This window comes from Oncorhynchus keta, chromosome 11, assembly GCF_023373465.1.
Source record: "Oncorhynchus keta strain PuntledgeMale-10-30-2019 chromosome 11, Oket_V2, whole genome shotgun sequence".
Classification (NCBI taxonomy): Eukaryota; Metazoa; Chordata; class Actinopteri; order Salmoniformes; family Salmonidae; genus Oncorhynchus; species Oncorhynchus keta.
In genome coordinates this window covers 6,449,186-6,467,620 of record NC_068431.1, presented here as the reverse complement: position 1 = coordinate 6,467,620, position 18,435 = coordinate 6,449,186, and the positions used below count along the sequence as shown (strand labels likewise).

Sequence of the window (18,435 nt, the reverse complement as noted above, 5' to 3'; positions counted from 1 at the left end):
TACACTCTGGTCCTAGAGCCGTACCACCCTCTCAGGTCCTAGAGCCGTACCACCCTCTCAGGTCCTAGAGCCGTAACACCCCTCTCAGGTCCTAGAGCCGTACCACCCTCTCAGGTCCTAGAGCCGTACCACCCCTCTCAGGTCCTAGACCGTACCACCCTCTCAGGTCCTAGAGCCGTACCACCCTCTCAGGTCCTAGAGCCGTACCACCCTCTCAGGTCCTAGAGCCGTACCACCCCTCTCAGGTCCTAAAGCCGTACCACCCTCTCAGGTCCTAGAGCCGTACCACCCCTCTCAGGTCCTAGAGCCGTACCACCCCTCTCAGGTCCTAGAGCCGTACCACCCTCTCAGGTCCTAGAGCCGTACCACCCCTCTCAGGTCCTAGAGCCGTACCACCCCTCTCAGGTCCTAGAGCCGTACCACCCCTCTCAGGTCCTAAAGCCGTACCACCCTCTCAGGTCCTCAAGCCTGAGAAGGGAGATATGGAGAAATTAAAGAAGGAAGGAAGTGGGAGTTTTGTTATTATTATTGGGGTGGATTAACTTAGTTTCACTATTAAATATGGATTTATATTTTATTTTTTTCAAACCCTCCAGTTGGTGGCGGCAATACACCTTTATGGGGTTGTAGTCCGCCATAAAACCCACAGAAGAAGAAGAAGAAGATTTACGTTAAAGGTGGTCATGTGACTAACTTCTGTAAGCCAAAGAGGTTTGTTGTTAGCCAATGTGTGACCCGTGAAAATGGAGCCGTTTAGAAGGCTAGTGAACTGTTTTGTGTTTCTATCTGCAGTATGGGATGTCGCTCATTTGCTGGACGGTGGACTGCTCTTCCCCCGAGAGTCGTCGTCGCGGGAGATCAAAGAGCTGAATGGGCTGTGGGACTTCAGAGCCGACGTCTCCCACGACAGGAACTTGGGCTTTCAACAGGCATGGTATAAAAGTCGCCTTGCAGAGGTAAACATGAACATCCCTTGTTTAATAAATCACATTGACTATGTAACGTGGATATGGTGTCATAAAAGCGTCGCCAAAAGCATGTGGACTACGAGTTCCTGTTTGTTAAGAATAGTTATGTGCCACTTTCTAATTTACTTTTTTAATGCGTGGTCTGTTTGGGGAACATTGATAGGCTAGTCTGTAAACAAAATGATTATCCAATCTCTCGTCTGCAGAACATCTGTAGTCTATGTTGAAACTTCAAACCAACTAAAACTAGTTTGTTTCGCCAAGTCTTTGCATGTATTTTAGCTAATACTTTGTGTATACTGTCTTGATGATTCAAGTCAAAACGAGTGTAAACATTTTGTTCTTATTCATTTTCCCCCTCTTCTCTCTCTCTCTCTCTCTCTCTATTTTTATCCGTTTGTCTAGACCGGTCCAGTGATTGACATGCCAGTGCCTGCCAGCTACAACGACATCACCCAGGATCCCCAGCTGAGGGATTTCATTGGCTGGGTGTGGTATGAGAGAGAGGTGTTGGTACCCTCACGATGGGTATCTGATGAGGGAACCAGAGTCGTGCTGAGGGTTGGGAGTGCACACTACTACTCAGTGGTCGTGAGTATTTCATAAATCTTCTACCACTTGTTTTCAGATCCAGTTGACATTCTGTATTGTGTGATTAGCTCTAACTCCACAACATTTACATTTACATCACAACCTACTCTTACGTGAATTCATCTGTAATGTACATCCCTCAGTGTGTGTGGATAGATAAAAGTCGGAAGTTTACATACACTTAGGTTGGAGTCATTAAAACCCGTTTTTCAACCACTCAAGCTATAGTTTTGGCAAGTCGGTTAGGACATCTACTTTGTGCATGACACAAGTAATTTCTCCAACAATTGTTTACAGACAGATTATTTCACTTATAATTCACTGTATCACAATTCCAGTGGGTCAAATACACTAAGTTGACTGCCTTTGAACAGCTTGGAAAATTCCAGAAAATTATGTCATGGCTTTAGAAGCTTCTGATTGGCTAATTTACATAATTTGAGTCAATTGGAGGGAAGGAAGGAGAAGTGTTCTGTCTCCTAGAGATGAACATTTGTGTGAAAAGTGCAAATCAGTCCCAGAACAACATCAAAGGACCTTGTGAAGATGCTGGAGGAAACGGGTACAAAAGTATCAATATCCACAGGTCTGAGTCCTATCGACATAACACGAAAGGCCGCTCACCAAGGAAGAAGCCACTGCTCCAAAACCACCATAACAAAAGCCAGACTTCGGTTTGTAACTGCACATGGGTACAAAGATCGTACTTTTTGGAGAAATGTCCTCTGGTCTGATGAAACAAAAATAGAACTGTTTGACCATAATGACAATCGTTATGTTTGGAGGAAAAAGGAGGAGGCTTGCAAGCCAAAGAACATCATCCCAACTGTGAAGCACGGGGGTGGCAGCATCATGTTGTGGGGGTGCTTTGCTGCAGGAGGGACATCAATAGATGGCATCATGAGGGAGGAAAATTATATGGATATTTTGAAGCAACTTCTCAAGACATCAGTCAGGAAGTTAAAGCTTGGTCACAAATGGGTCTTCCAAATGGACAATGACCCCAAGCATTCTTTGAAAGTTGTGGCAAAATGGCTTAAGGACAACAAAGTCAAGGTATTGGAGTGGCCACCACAAAGCCCTGACCTCAATCCAAGAGAAAATGTGGGCAGAACTGAAAAAGCGTGTGGCCAAAATTAATCTAACTTATTGTGGTTTGCTTGTGGAAGGCTACCCAAAACATTTGACCCAAGTTAAATAATTTAATGGCAATTCTACAAAATACTATTTGAGTGTATGTAAACTTCTGACCCGCTGGGAATGTGATGAAAGAAATAAAAGCTGAAATAAATCATTCTCTCTACTATTATTCTGACATTTCACATTCTTAAAATAAAGTGGTGATCATAACTGACCTAAAACAGGGAATTTTTACTAGGATTAAATGTCAGGAATTGTGAAAAACTGAGTTCAAATGTATTTGGCTAAGGTGTATGTAAATTCTGACTTTGTGTGTGTGTGTGTGTCACTCTGGCTACATAGGAAAAACAGTCCTATATTTCTCACACTCTTTTCCCATTCCCTGCCAGTGGGTGAATGGACTCAAAATGACAGAGCACGAGGGTGGCCATCTTCCCTTCGAGGCTGAGATCGGCGATGTCCTCCGTAGGTGTGGCCTGCATCACCATAGCTGACTGACTGGTTCAACATATTGTCTAAAGTATATTTTATCTACTCAGTCAGACACTATCAGATGTTCTGGAGACCAAACCTAGAACGTCTGAGGCGAAGTAAGCAACAGTGCATTTTCTGATGTTTTGAGGGTGGTGAAAAAATATATATTGTTTCGGAAATTCAAATGTAAATCTATATTGTGTCTGTCTATGTATTATCTACAGGTATCCTGCTGACTATGTTGTCTATATATTTTATCTACAGGTATCCTGCTGACTATGGTGTCTATATGTATTGTCTACAGGTATCCTGCTGACTATGGTGTCTATATATTTTATCTACAGGTATCCTGCTGACTATGGTGTCTATATATTTTATCTACAGGTATCCTGCTGACTATGGTGTCTATATATTTTATCTACAGGTATCCTGCTGACTATGGTGTCTATATATTTTATCTATATCCTACTAGGTATCTACTGCTGACTATGGTGTCTATATATTTTATCTGCAGGTATCCTGCTGACTATGGTGTCTATATATTTTATCTGCAGGTATCCTGCTGACTATGGTGTCTATATATTTTATCTACAGGTATCCTGCTGACTATGGTGTCTATATATTTTATCTACAGGTATCCTGCTGACTATGGTGTCTATATATTTTATCTGCAGGTATCCTGCTGACTATGGTGTCTATATATTTTATCTGCAGGTATCCTGCTGACTATGGTGTCTATATATTTTATCTGCAGGTATCCTGCTGACTATGGTGTCTATATATTTTATCTACAGGTATCCTGCTGACTGGTGTCTATATATTTTATCTACAGGTATCCTACTGACTATGGTGTCTATATATTTTATCTACAGGTATCCTGCTAACTATGGTGTCTATATATTTTATCTACAGGTATCCTGCTAACTATGGTGTCTATATATTTTATCTACAGGTATCCTGCTGACTATGGTGTCTATATATTTTATCTACAGGTATCCTGCTGACTATGGTGTCTATATATTTTATCTACAGGTATCCTGCTGACTATGGTGTCTATATATTTTATCTACAGGTATCCTGCTGACTATGGTGTCTATATATTTTATCTACAGGTATCCTGCTGACTATGGTGTCTATATATTTTATCTACAGGTATCCTACTATGGTGTCTATATATTTTATCTAGGTATCCTGCTGACTATGGTGTCTATATATTTTATCTACAGGTATCCTGCTGACTATGGTGTCTATATATTTTATCTACAGGTATCCTGCTGACTATGGTGTCTATATATTTTATCTACAGGTATCCTGCTGACTATGGTGTCTATATATTTTATCTACAGGTATCCTGCTGACTATGGTGTCTATATATTTTATCTACAGGTATCCTGCTGACTATGGTGTCTATATATTTTATCTACAGGTATCCTGCTGACTATGGTGTCTATATATTTTATCTACAGGTATCCTGCTGACTATGGTGTCTATATATTTTATCTACAGGTATCCTGTGACTATGGTGTCTATATATTTTATCTACAGGTATCCTGCTGACTATGGTGTCTATATATTTTATCTACAGGTATCCTGCTGACTATGGTGTCTATATATTTTATCTACAGGTATCCTGCTGACTATGGTGTCTATATATTGTATCTACAGGTATCCTGCTGACTATGGTGTCTATATATTTTATCTACAGGTATCCTGCTGACTATGGTGTCTATATATTTTATCTACAGGTATCCTGCTGACTATGGTGTCTATATATTTTATCTACAGGTATCCTGCTAACTATGTTGTGCAAAACACAAACTTTGACTTCTTCAACTATGCTGGTTTGCATCGTCCTGTTCTACTGTATACCACTCCTACGGCGTATGTTGATGACATCACAGTGCTGACATCCTTTGCTGACAACATTGGTGAGTGCAACAACAACAACAACATATATTTTCTCATCCACTTGTTCGAGTGACTGTTTAGGTCTTTTCATCCCCAAGTTTATCCATACCCTGTTTACACTATCGTGCTGATCAAAACCTTCACCGTGCTGTCTTGGCTATTTCCTTTTCACATTGTCCTTTTCTGCATGATTCCAGGAACTATGGAAAAAGTGTGAAAAATGGCACTAGTGTACTAAAGTGTTGGTCTCTCCTGTTCTGCCCTTTGGTGTAGGGCTCATCAGTTACCAGGTGTCAGTGCTGGGCAGTCTCAACTCCACGCTGAAGGTGACCCTGTCGGACAAAGATGGCCACTCTGTGGCCTCCTCCACTGGACCGTCTGGGGTCCTCAAAGTGATGGAAGTCAGCCTGTGGTGGCCGTATCTAATGCATGAGAGCCCAGGATATCTGTATTCTATGGAGGTAAGTGTGGGCTATGTTCCTAGTTGCAAGGCTAAGGTGATCCACTGTCTGCTCCTTTTTAGTGTTTGTTTTTTAATGTAACTTTTTATCAAATGTATATGAACGACCATGACATTTAATTATACTGAACTAAAATATAAACGCAACATGTGAAGTGTTGGTCCCATGTTTCATGAGCTGAAATAAAAGATCCCAGAAATGTGCCATACCTCCCAGAAAATATTTCTCTCAAATGTTGGGCACAAATGTGTTTACATCCCTGTTAGTGAGCATTTCTCCTTTGCCAAGATAATCCATCCACCTGACAGGTGTGTCATATCAAGAAGCTGATTAAACGGCATGATCATTACACAGGTGCACCTTGAGCTGGGGACAATAAAAGGTCATTCTAAAATTTGCAGTTTTGTAACACAACACAATGCCACAGATGTCTTGAGAAAGCGTGCAATTGGTATGCTGACTGCAGGAATGTCCACCAGAGCTGTTGGTATAATGTTAATTTCTCTACCATAAGCCGCCACCATCGTTGTTTTAGAGATTTTGGCAGAACGTCCAACCGGCCTCATAGACCACGTGTAACAACGCCAGCCCAGGACCTCCACATCAGGCATCTTCACCAGCGAGATCGTCTGAGACCAGCCACCTGGACAGCTGATGAAACGGATTATTTCAGTCTGTAATAAATCCCTTTTGTGGGGAGAACTTATTCTGATTGGCCGGGCCCGGCTCCCCAGTAGGTGGGCCTATTCCCTCTCAGGCCCACACATGGCTGCCTCCCCTGCCCATGTGAAATCCATAGATAAGGGCCTAATGAATTTATTATATTCAGATTTCCTTATGAAGTCATTGAAATTGTTGCATTTTTATATTTTTGTTTAGTGTATGTTTTAGAGAGAAATTTATTTTAATTTTATTTTTTTTACCTTTTATTTAACCAGGCAAGTCAGTTAAGAACACATTCTTATTTTCAATGACGGCCTGGGAACAGTGGGTTAACTGCCTGTTCAGGGGCAGAACGACAGATTTGTACCTTGTCAGCTCGGGGGTTTGAACTCGCAACCTTCCGGTGACTAGTCCAACGCTCTAACCACTAGGCTACGCTTTACTGGTTTGTACTCATGTGTTAACCTTTTCCTTGTGATGAGTCAACGCTACCGTGAACATCGCCTTAGTTTGACCACTCAGCATCACACCGTCCCTACTTCCTGTGTTAATGGAAGGGGCTCTGACTGGAACAATCCTCCTGGCTAGGGCCTGTTCATTACAGAATGTAATGCAACATTATAGAATGTTCAGATGGATATATGATTATCTGTAGTGCAGATTTGTTTTTTTTTGTCAGCTCTACTTTTCCATTTCTATCTGCTACATTCTGAACATTCCGCCTCATCTCAATTGTTTCCAGGTTCACATGACGACAGCTAGCGAGGGTTCTGTCTGTGAGGATGTCTATGCTCTGCCTGTGGGAATCCGCACTGTTCAGGTCACCAACACACAGTTTCTCATCAACAGCAAACCCTTCTATTTCCACGGAGTCAACAAACATGAGGATGCTGATGTGAGTACTGAGTCGTACCTCTAGAGGACAGCAAAACACTGGCAGTTTCCTCTTGCGTTTACAACTGGTGTCCAGCAGGTGTTGTTCAGTTGTATTCCATATTTGCCAAGATATGGAAGTAATGAATGTTGACACTGATTTTGAAGTTATCGGTTTCTCTGGTTTTTAACAAACTCATTTCAGTAGTTCTGTTCTGTCATGCATTTTGGAATTATTTAAAGGTCAATGGAAATAGGTCTCTCTTTAAGTCTATTAAATAGGTCTCTTAACTGTTGCCCCCTGCTTTCTGTGTCAGATCAGAGGGAAGGGCCTGGACTGGCCCCTGATTGTGAAGGATTTTAACCTGTTGAAGTGGCTGGGGGCCAACTCGTTCAGGACCAGTCACTACCCGTACGCTGAGGAGATCCTGCAGATGGCAGACCGCCATGGCATTGTGGTCATTGACGAGTGTCCCGGGGTGGGCATCGCAGACATGTAAGTCAAATTAAATTGTATTTGTCACATGCGCCAAATAAATACAAACAACAACAACCTTACAGTGAAATGCTGACTTACAAGCCCTTAACCAACAGGTGTAGACCTTACAGTGAAATGTTGACTTACAAGCCCTTAACCAACCGGTGTAGACCTTACTGTGAAATGTTGACTTACAAGCCCTTAACCAACAGGTGTAGACCTTACAGTGAAATGTTGACTTACAAGCCCTTAACCAACAGGTGTAGACCTTACAGTGAAATGTTGACTTACAAGCCCTTAACCAACAGGTGTAGACCTTACAGTGAAATGTTGACTTACAAGCCCTTAACCAACAGGTGTAGACCTTACAGTGAAATGTTGACTTACAAGCCCTTAACCAACAGGTGTAGACCTTACAGTGAAATGTTGACTTACAAGCCCTTAACCAACAGGTGTAGACCTTACAGTGAAATGCTGACTTACAAGCCCTTAACCAACCGGTGTAGACCTTACAGTGAAATGTTGACTTACAAGCCCTTAACCAACAAACCTTACAGTGAAATGTTGACTTACAAGCCCTTAACCAACAGGTGTAGACCTTACAGTGAAATGTTGACTTACAAGCCCTTAACCAACAGGTGTAGACCTTACAGTGAAATGTTGACTTACAAGCCCTTAACCAACAGGTGTAGACCTTACTGTGAAATGTTGACTTACAAGCCCTTAACCAACAGGTGTAGACCTTACTGTGAAATGTTGACTTACAAGCCCTTAACCAACAGGTGTAGACCTTACTGTGAAATGTTGACTTACAAGCCCTTAACCAACAGGTGTAGACCTTACAGTGAAATGCTGAACAAGCCCTTAACCATAGACCTTACTGTGAAATGTTGACTTACAAGCCCTTAAAACAGGTGTAGACCTTACTGTGAAATGTTGACTTACAAGCCCTTAACCAACAGGTGTAACCTTACAGTGAAATGTTGACTTACAAGCCCTTAACCAACAGGTGTAGACCTTACTGTGAAATGTTGACTTACAAGCCCTTAACCAACAGGTGTAGACCTTACTGTGAAATGTTGACTTACAAGCCCTTAACCAACAGGTGTAGACCTTACTGTGAAATGTTGACTTACAAGCCCTTAACCAACAGGTGTAGACCTTACTGTGAAATGTTGACTTACAAGCCCTTAACCAACAGGTGTAGACCTTACAGTGAAATGCTGAAGACCTTACTGTGAAATGTTGACTTACAAGCCCTTAACCAACAGGTGTAGACCTTACAAATGTTGACTTACAAGCCCTTAACCAACAGGTGTAGACCTTACTGTGAAATGTTGACTTACAAGCCCTTAACCAACAGGTGTAGACCTTACTGTGAAATGTTGACTTACAAGCCCTTAACCAGCAGGTTTACAGTGAAATGCTGACTTACAAGCCCTCCTTACTGTGAAATGTTGACTTACAAGCCCTTAACCAACAGGTGTAGACCTTACAGTGAAATGTTGACTTACAAGCCCTTAACCAACAGGTGTAGACCTTACTGTGAAATGTTGACTTACAAGCCCTTAACCAACAGGTGTAGACCTTACTGTGAAATGTTGACTTACAAGCCCTTAACCAACAGGTGTAGACCTTACTGTGAAATGTTGACTTACAAGCCCTTAACCAACAGGTGTAGACCTTACTGTGAAATGTTGACTTACAAGCCCTTAACCAACAGGTGTAGACCTTACAGTGAAATGCTGACTTACAAGCCCTTAACCAACAGGTGTAGACCTTACTGTGAAATGTTGACTTACAAGCCCTTAACCAACAGGTGTAGACCTTACAGTGAAATGTTGACTTACAAGCCCTTAACCAACAGGTGTAGACCTTACAGTGAAATGCTGACTTACAAGCCCTTAACCAACCGGTGTAGACCTTACTGTGAAATGCTGACTTACAAGCCCTTAACCAACAATGCAGTTCAAGAAATAGAGTTAAGAAAATATTTACTAAATAAACTAAAGTATAAAATAAAATAAAATCGAAGTATCAAGAAAATGACATAACAGTAACAAAAGGAACACCTGTGTGATAATGCATTGATAATCATCATGCATAGATAATCATTGACTACAGCTCAGTGTTCAACACCATAGTTCCCTCAAAGCTCATCACTAATTTGTAAAGTGACGATAATAAACAGCGAGTAGCAGCAATTTCTAAATAGCCCGGTGGCCATTTGATTAATTGTTCAGCAGTCTTATGGCTTGGTTGTTCAGGAGCCTTTTGGTCCTAGACGTGGCGCTCCGGTACCGCTTGCTGTGCTGTAGCAGAGAGAACAGTGTATGTCTTGGGTAACTGGAGTCTTTGTCCATTTTTTGGGGCCGTCCTCTGACACCGCCTGGTATAGAGGTCCTGGATGGCAGGAAGCTTGGCCCCAGTGAAGTAGTGGGCCGTACACACTACCCTCTGTAGCGCCTTACGGTCGGATGCCGAGCGGTTGCCGTACCAGGTGGTGATGCAACCAGTCAGGATGCTCTCGATGGTGCAGCTGTAGAAATTTGAGGGTCTGATGACCCATGCCAAATCTTTTCAGTCTCCTGAGGGGGGGAAAAGGTATTGTCGTGGCCTCTTCACAACTGTCTTCTTGTGTTTGGACCATGATAGTTTGTTGGTGATGTGGACACCAAGGAACTTGAAACTCTCGACCCGCTCCACTTCAGCCCCTTTGACGTTAATGTTTTCCAGTAGTCCACGATCAGCTCCTTTTTTGTCTTGCTCACATTGAGGGAGCGATTGTTGTCCTGGCACCGCACGACCAGGTCTCATTGTCTGTGATCAGGCCTACCACTTGTGTTGTCAGCAAACTTAAGGATGGTGTTGGAGTAGTGCTTGGCCATGCAGTTGTGGGTGAAGTCCAGGATCCAGTTGCAGAGGGAGGTGTTTAGTCCCAGGGTCCTTATCTTAGTGATGAGCTTTGTGGGCACTATGGTGTTGAACGCTGAACTGTAGTCAATGACCAGTATTATCACATATCAAATCAAATCAAATCAAATTTATTTATATAGCCCTTCGTACATCAGCTGATATCTCAAAGTGCTGTACAGAAACCCAGCCTAAAACCCCAAACAGCAAACAATGCAGGTGTAAAAGCACGGTGGCTAGGAAAAACTCCCTTAGGAAGAAACCTAGAGAGGAACCGGGCTATGTGGGGTGGCCAGTCCTCTTCTGGCTGTGCCGGGTAGAGATTATAACAGAACATGACCAAGATGTTCAAATGTTCATAAATGACCAGCATGGTCGAATAATAATAAGGCAGAACAGTTGAAACTGGAGCAGCAGCACAGTCAGGTGGACTGGGGACAGCAAGGAGCCTTCATGTCAGGTAGTCCTGGGGCACGGGTCCTAGGGCTCAGGTCAGTTGAAACTGGAGCAGGAGCATGGCCAGGTGGACTGGGGACAGCAAGGAGTCATCATGTCAGGTAGTCCTGGGGCATGGTCCTAGGGCTCAGGTCCTCCGAGAGAGAGAAAGAAAGAGAGAAGGAGAGAATTAGAGAACGCACACTTAGATTCACACAGGACACCGAATAGGACAGGAGAAGTACTCCAGATATAACAAACTGACCCTAGCCCCCCGACACATAAACTACTGCAGCATAAATACTGGAGGCTGAACACATAGGTGTTCCTTTTGTCCAGGTGTGAAAGGGCAGTGTGGAGTGTAATAGATATATCTGTGGATCTATTGGGGCGGAATGCAAATTGCAGTGGGTCTAGGGTTTCTGTGATAATGGTGTTGATGTGAGCCGTGACCAGCCTTTCAAAGCACTTCATGGCTACCGACGTGAGTGCTACGGGGCGGTAACCATTTAGGCAGGTTACCTTTTTGTTTTTTTGTGCATTGCCATGTTGGCAGTTTCTGTGACCTCAGTTAAAAGTTACACATTCCACAGGGGTGTATTAATTCAGCTGATTTATTTTAGAAAAACATTTCTTAAATGGGAGCAAATGGAAGGAAACGGGGAGAGGCATGCCTGTATTTGTACAATTTTTTAAAACGTGTGTTTTGCCTCCGTGTGCTTCCATTTGGTTCGTAAACGTTTTCTGTAATAAATACACCCCTGGTGCAATATTTTTGACGAGAACGTCAGGTGTTTTTCACACGGAACAGTGGGCAAGACATTTTTAAAGACACTTAAAAAAAAAAAAATGTAAAGCCTGCTTGCGTGTCTTTACCATTAACTTCTCAGTTGTTAATGGACAGTTACGTTTATATACCACATTAAACAGAGCGATATTATCAATGCTCTGCCATTACATGGTGGATAGAATCTAGCGTCATGTCTTCTGTGTCTCTGTCCTCTCTCTCTTGTCCCCCAGACGTAGTTTTGGGAACGCCTCACTGTCTCATCACCTGGTGGTCATGGACGAACTGGTGAGAAGGGACAAGAATCACGCCTCTGTGGTCATGTGGTCTGTAGCCAATGAGCCGGCCGCTGAGATGCCTCCTGCTGGATTCTATTTCAAGTAAGAGAATGTTTACAATTCATTCCGAGAATGTTTAGCATTCATTCCGAGAACGTTTAGCATTCATTCCGAGAACGTTTAGCATTCATTCCGAGAACGTTTAGCATTCATTCCGAGAACGTTTAGCATTCATTCCGGGAACGTTTAGCATCCATTCCGGGAACGTTTAGCATTCATTCCGGGAACGTTTAGCATTCATTCCGGGAACGTTTAGCATTCATTCCGGGAACGTTTAGCATTCATTCCGAGAACGTTTAGCATTCATTCCGAGAACGTTTAGCATTCATTCCGAGAACGTTTAGCATTCATTCCGAGAACGTTTAGCATCCATTCCGAGAACGTTTAGCATCCATTCCGAGAACGTTTAGCATTCATTCCGAGAACGTTTAGCATCCATTCCGAGAACGTTTAGCATTCATTCCGAGAACGTTTAGCATTCATTCCGAGAACGTTTAGCATTCATTCCGAGAACGTTTAGCATTCATTCCGAGAACGTTTAGCATTCATTCCGAGAACGTTTAGCATTCATTCCGAGAACGTTTAGCATTCATTCCGAGAACGTTTAGCATTCATTCCGAGAACGTTTAGCATTCATTCCGAGAATGTTTAGCATTCATTCCGAGAATGTTTAGCATTCATTCCGAGAATGTTTAGCATTCATTCCGAGAACGTTTAGCATTCATTCCGAGAATGTGGGTTGTTTAAAAAAATAAAACATTTAAATGCACATTCACATTATGATGGAGTGATGTTGTAGTGAACAAATTGTCAGTTAGTTTTTAACTTCCTCTTTTCGCTTCTCACATGAACACATTACTGGTGATGTCATAAAGGAAGGGAAATGGTGTGGTAATGGTGACCTCATAGAGGAAAGGAAACGGAGCATTACAGCGTTTTGCGATTGCTGACACACTTGTTGCAGAATTTGGCTCATTGTGTCAACTCTATACACACACACACACACACACACACACACACACACACACACACACACACACACACACACGCGCCAAATAAGACAACACTTCTATGTCAACAGGAAACTCTGCAATTAAAACCTAACAATCCTTTTTGAAAATGTCTTTTTTTTTTTTTTTTGCAACAAAATAATACGCACATGCACCGTAATGAATGACTCTTTCATAGCAACAGCAACACACTGATGGACTTTACACAAAACACTGTCTTTAGTACTTTGTATACCTTATCGTAAGGCTTCTATTAAAGATTGTTCCCGTACATTTTCAATGAACACCAAAATAGAAAGACATCAGAAAACAAATATATACAACTTATTATTATTTTTTGCCATTGCAGGTTTTTGCAACAAAACACGCGTAGAATTACAGTAATTAATATGTTACTGTAAACTCATGGAAACAAAAATAATTACAGTGCAATGATTTTTTTTTTTTTTAATACAAAAAGTATTGTAAGAGATGGGCTGGACGGTTTATGGATCCCGTCTTCTGTTAGGGGTGGACGGTTTATGGATCCCGTCTTCTGTTAGGGTCTGGCAACAACACCTCATGTCATCCGTGGCTAGGCAACGGGGGAAAATAATGGCCCTGTGTGTGTCGTATCCAACCCTGGACTGACCCCATCTCAGTGTCTCCGCATGCCTTTTCCATTACTTGTAGAAGAGGCAGGCGGGCATGTGGATGGCGGTCCATACACTTTCCAACACCAACACGACGACAATTCCTCAATCGGATTGATAAATGGGGAGTAAAGAGGGCAAGTATTCAACTGAGAAGTTAACGTGGTTGGTGAACCAGTCCCTGACCAGAGCAGCCCGGTGGAAACTAACATTATCCCAGATGACAACAGACCTGGGCTGCTCTGGTCCGTCCTGTACAACTGAGAAGTTCATGAAATGGTTGGTGAACCAGTCCCTGACCAGAGCAGCCCGGTGGAAACTAACATTATCCCAGATGACAACAGACCTGGGCTGCTCTGTCCGTCCTGCTACAACTGCATTATGTAGTGCATCCAGAAATATGGCTATGTGTCCAGTATTGTAGGGACCCCCTCGTTGGCCAGGGACATGGAGAACTCTCTGTCCTATCAGGAACATTCCCCCACGCAGACTAATGGTGACATTCACAATGGTGCTATTTCCCCCTCGCTGCCCAGGGACATTCACAATGGCTCTCTGTCCTATAACATTCCCCCTCGCTGCCCAGGGACATTCACAATGGCTCTCTGTCCTATAACGTTCCCCTGCCCAGGGACATTCACAATGGCTCTCTGTCCTATAACGTTCCCCTGCCCAGGGACATTCACAACGGCTCTCTGTCCTATAACGTTCCCCCTCGCTGCCCAGGGACATTCACAATGGCTCTTTGTCCTATAACGTTCCCCTGCCCAGGGACATTCACAATGGCTCTTTGTCCTATAACATTCCCCTCGCTGCCCAGGGACATTCACAATGGCTCTTTGTCCTATAACGTTCCCCCTCGCTGCCCAGGGACATTCACAACGGCTCTCTGTCCTATAACATTCCCCCTCGCTGCCCAGGGACATTCACAATGGCTCTCTGTCCTATAACGTTCCCCTCGCTGCCCAGGGACATTCACAATGGCTCTCTGTCCTATAACATTCCCCCTCGCTGCCCAGGGACATTCACAATGGCTCTCTGTCCTATAACATTCCTCCTCGCTGCCCAGGGACATTCACAATGGCTCTCTGTCCTATAACATTCCCCTGCCCAGGGACATTCACAATGGCTCTCTGTCCTATAACATTCCCCCTCGCTGCCCAGGGACATTCACAATGGCTCTCTGTCCTATAACATTCCCCCTCGCTGCCCAGGGACATTCACAATGGCTCTCTGTCCTATAACGTTCCCCCTCGCTGCCCAGGGACATTCACAATGGCTCTCTGTCCTATAACATTCCCCCTCGCTGCCCAGGGACATTCACAATGGCTCTCTGTCCTATAACGTTCCCCCTCGCTGCCCAGGGACATTCACAATGGCTCTCTGTCCTATAACATTCCCCCTCGCTGCCCAGGGACATTCACAATGGCTCTCTGTCCTATAACATTCCCCCTCGCTGCCCAGGGACATTCACAATGGCTCTCTGTCCTATAACATTCCTCCTCGCTGCCCAGGGACATTCACAACGGCTCTCTGTCCTATAACGTTCCCCCTCGCTGCCCAGGGACATTCACAACGGCTCTCTGTCCTATATCGTTCCCCTCGCTGCCCAGGGACATTCACAATGGCTCTTTGTCCTATAACGTTCCCCCTCGCTGCCCAGGGACATTCACAATGGCTCTCTGTCCTATAACGTTCCCCTCGCTGCCCAGGGACATTCACAATGGCTCTCTGTCCTATAACATTCCCCTCGCTGCCCAGGGACATTCACAATGGCTCTCTGTCCTATAACATTCCCCCTCGCTGCCCAGGGACATTCACAATGGCTCTCTGTCCTATAACATTCCCCCTCGCTGCCCAGGGACATTCACAATGGCTCTCTGTCCTATAACATTCCCCCTCGCTGCCCAGGGACATTCACAACGGCTCTCTGTCCTATAACATTCCCCCTCGCTGCCCAGGGACATTCACAATGGCTCTCTGTCCTATAACGTTCCCCTGCCCAGGGACATTCACAATGGCTCTCTGTCCTATAACGTTCCCCCTCGCTGCCCAGGGACATTCACAACGGCTCTCTGTCCTATAACATTCCCCCTCGCTGCCCAGGGACATTCACAACGGCTCTCTGTCCTATAACATTCCCCCTCGCTGCCCAGGGACATTCACAATGGCTCTCTGTCCTATAACATTCCCCCTCGCTGCCCAGGGACATTCACAACGGCTCTCTGTCCTATAACATTCCCCCTCGCTGCCCAGGGACATTCACAATGGCTCTCTGTCCTATAACGTTCCCCCTCGCTGCCCAGGGACATTCACAATGGCTCTCTGTCCTATAACGTTCCCCCTCGCTGCCCAGGGACATTCACAACGGCTCTCTGTCCTATAACATTCCCCCTCGCTGCCCAGGGACATTCACAATGGCTCTCTGTCCTATAACATTCCCCTCGCTGCCCAGGGACATTCACAACGGCTCTCTGTCCTATAACATTCCCCCTCGCTGCCCAGGGACATTCACAATGGCTCTCTGTCCTATAACATTCCCCCTCGCTGCCCAGGGACATTCACAACGGCTCTCTGTCCTATAACATTCCCCCTCGCTGCCCAGGGACATTCACAATGGCTCTCTGTCCTATAACATTCCCCTGCCCAGGGACATTCACAACGGCTCTCTGTCCTATAACATTCCCCCTCGCTGCCCAGGGACATTCACAACGGCTCTCTGTCCTATAACATTCCCCCTCGCTGCCCAGGGACATTCACAACGGCTCTCTGTCCTATAACATTCCCCCTCGCTGCCCAGGGACATTCACAACGGCTCTCTGTCCTATAACGTTCCCCCTCGCTGCCCAGGGACATTCACAACGGCTCTTTATCCTATAACATGTCGGGGCCCCAACGCCTGGTTTTAACTAGATTGAGTCCAGCTTCATCAATGAAAATGAACTCGTGAAGCTGTGCAGCTGTATCAAAGGAGGAGGTCAAAGGGGGGGAGTGTAATCGATATGAAATGGCTAGCTAGTTAGCAGTGGTGCGCGCTAATAGCAGTTCAATCGGTGACGTCACTCGCTTTGAGACCTTGAAGTAGTGGTTCCCCTTATTTATTCTTATTTTTGATGACGGCCTAGGAACAGTGGATTAACTGCCTTGTTCAGGGGCAGAACGACAGATTTTTACCTTGTCAGCTCAGGGATTCGATCTTGCATCCTTTGGGTTACTAGTCCAACGCTCTAACCACTAGGCTACCCTGCCTCCCCAAAGATTTTAGGCTGCGTTCTTATTGGGAGGACTACCTAGCATTGCTCAGTGCTGCTTGAGGCGGGCAAGGCCTTGAAGGCTACCATTTCCAAGGTATTTCAAGCAGTGTTGGTATTCGCTTTACGTCTGTAAAACATGTGAGTGGGTGTGTACTTTGCTTATTCATCAGATGGGAGCGCAGTGTATGGGTGAGTCTGAACATGTCCTGGTAGAATGGATTAGTGGCATGTGGAATGCAGTCCGAGTACTACTGAACTCTGCCGTTCACAGAATAGCTACAGGTGTCCTTACATCCACTCAGGGAGTGACAGACCGAACAGGCAAACAGCAGGAATTTCCTCCTTAAAGTTTATTGACGTTACTGTACTTCACTATGTGGTGTAGTCAACAAAGACCGTCTGGTACTGTGAGGCTGAGTTTGTATCGGTAGTCAACAGTCTGATACTGTGAGGCTGAGTTTGTATCGTAGTCAACAGTCTGATACTGTGAGGCTGAGTTTGTATCGTAGTCAACAGTCTGATACTGTGAGGCTGAGTTTGTATCGTAGTCAACAGTCAACAGTCTGATACTGTGAGGCTGAGTTTGTATCGTAGTCAACAGTCTGATACTGTGATGCTGAGTTTGTATCGTAGTCAACAGTCTGATACTGTGAGGCTGAGTTTGTATCGTAGTCAACAGTCTGATACTGTGAGGCTGAGTTTGTATCTTTGTAGTCAACAGTCTGATACTGTGAGGCTGAGTTTGTATCGTAGTCAACAGTCTGATACTGTGAGGCTGAGTTTGTATCGTAGTCAACAGTCTGATACTGTGAGGCTGAGTTTGTATCTTAGTCAACAAAGATAGTCTGATACCCCGAGTAGAGGTCGACCGATTATGCTTTTTCAACTCCAATGCGTTGGTCAAATCTGGAAACTATAATTTCGAAAACTTCTATTCTTTCAGTGAAATACGGAACCGTTCCGTATTTTATCTAACGGGTGGCAACCCTAAGTCTAAATATTGCTGTTACATTGTAGAACCTTCAATGTTATGTCATAATTACGTAAAATTCTGGCAAATTAGTTCTCAACGAGCCAGGCTGCCCAAACTGTTCCATATACCCTGACTCTGCGTACAATGAACGCAAGAGAAGTGACACAATTTCCTTAGTTTAATATTGCCTGCTAACTTGAATTTCTTAACTAAATATGCAGGTTTAAAAAATAAACTTCTGTGTATTGAATTTAAGAAAGGCATTGATGTTTATTGTTAGGTACATTCGTGCAACGATTGTGCTTTTTTTTTTCACAAACGCGCTTTTGTTAAATCATCCCCCGTTTGGCGAAGTTGGCTGTCTTTGTTAGGAAGAAATGGTCTTCACACAGTTCGCAACGAGCCAGGCGGCCCAAACTGCTGCATATACCCTGACTCTGCATGCACAGAACGCAAGAGAACTGACACAATTTCCCTAGTTAAAAGTAATTCATGTTAGCAGGCAATATTAACTAAATATGCAGGTTTAAAAATATA

The 18,435-nt window shown here is 44.2% G+C and overlaps 1 protein-coding gene and 2 long non-coding RNA genes across 3 annotated transcripts in view; 2 read left to right on the top strand and 1 right to left on the bottom strand.

Annotated features, from left to right (window-relative positions):
• The first annotated feature begins 662 nt into the window (after positions 1-662).
• Positions 663-18,435, top strand: part of LOC118390632 (beta-glucuronidase-like) — a 31,322-nt gene continuing 13,549 nt past the window's right edge. The window contains exons 1-8 of the mRNA XM_052457502.1: positions 663-956; positions 1,374-1,559; positions 3,089-3,164; positions 4,952-5,101; positions 5,355-5,542; positions 6,948-7,100; positions 7,396-7,574; positions 11,925-12,071. Of these exons, the coding sequence (XP_052313462.1) occupies positions 744-956; positions 1,374-1,559; positions 3,089-3,164; positions 4,952-5,101; positions 5,355-5,542; positions 6,948-7,100; positions 7,396-7,574; positions 11,925-12,071 (1,292 nt within the window). The 5' untranslated portion in view covers positions 663-743. The remainder of the gene's footprint in view (positions 957-1,373; positions 1,560-3,088; positions 3,165-4,951; positions 5,102-5,354; positions 5,543-6,947; positions 7,101-7,395; positions 7,575-11,924; positions 12,072-18,435) is intronic.
• Positions 3,523-4,330, top strand: LOC127933037 (uncharacterized). Its single transcript, XR_008146895.1, has 3 exons — positions 3,523-3,597; positions 3,728-3,807; positions 3,968-4,330. It is a non-coding gene; the product is annotated as an uncharacterized LOC127933037 (long non-coding RNA).
• LOC127933035 (uncharacterized) lies at positions 7,683-10,715 on the bottom strand. The gene is made up of 4 exons (XR_008146892.1): positions 9,048-10,715; positions 8,526-8,765; positions 8,107-8,394; positions 7,683-8,016 (listed from the first exon to the last, which is right to left on the bottom strand). It is a non-coding gene; the product is annotated as an uncharacterized LOC127933035 (long non-coding RNA).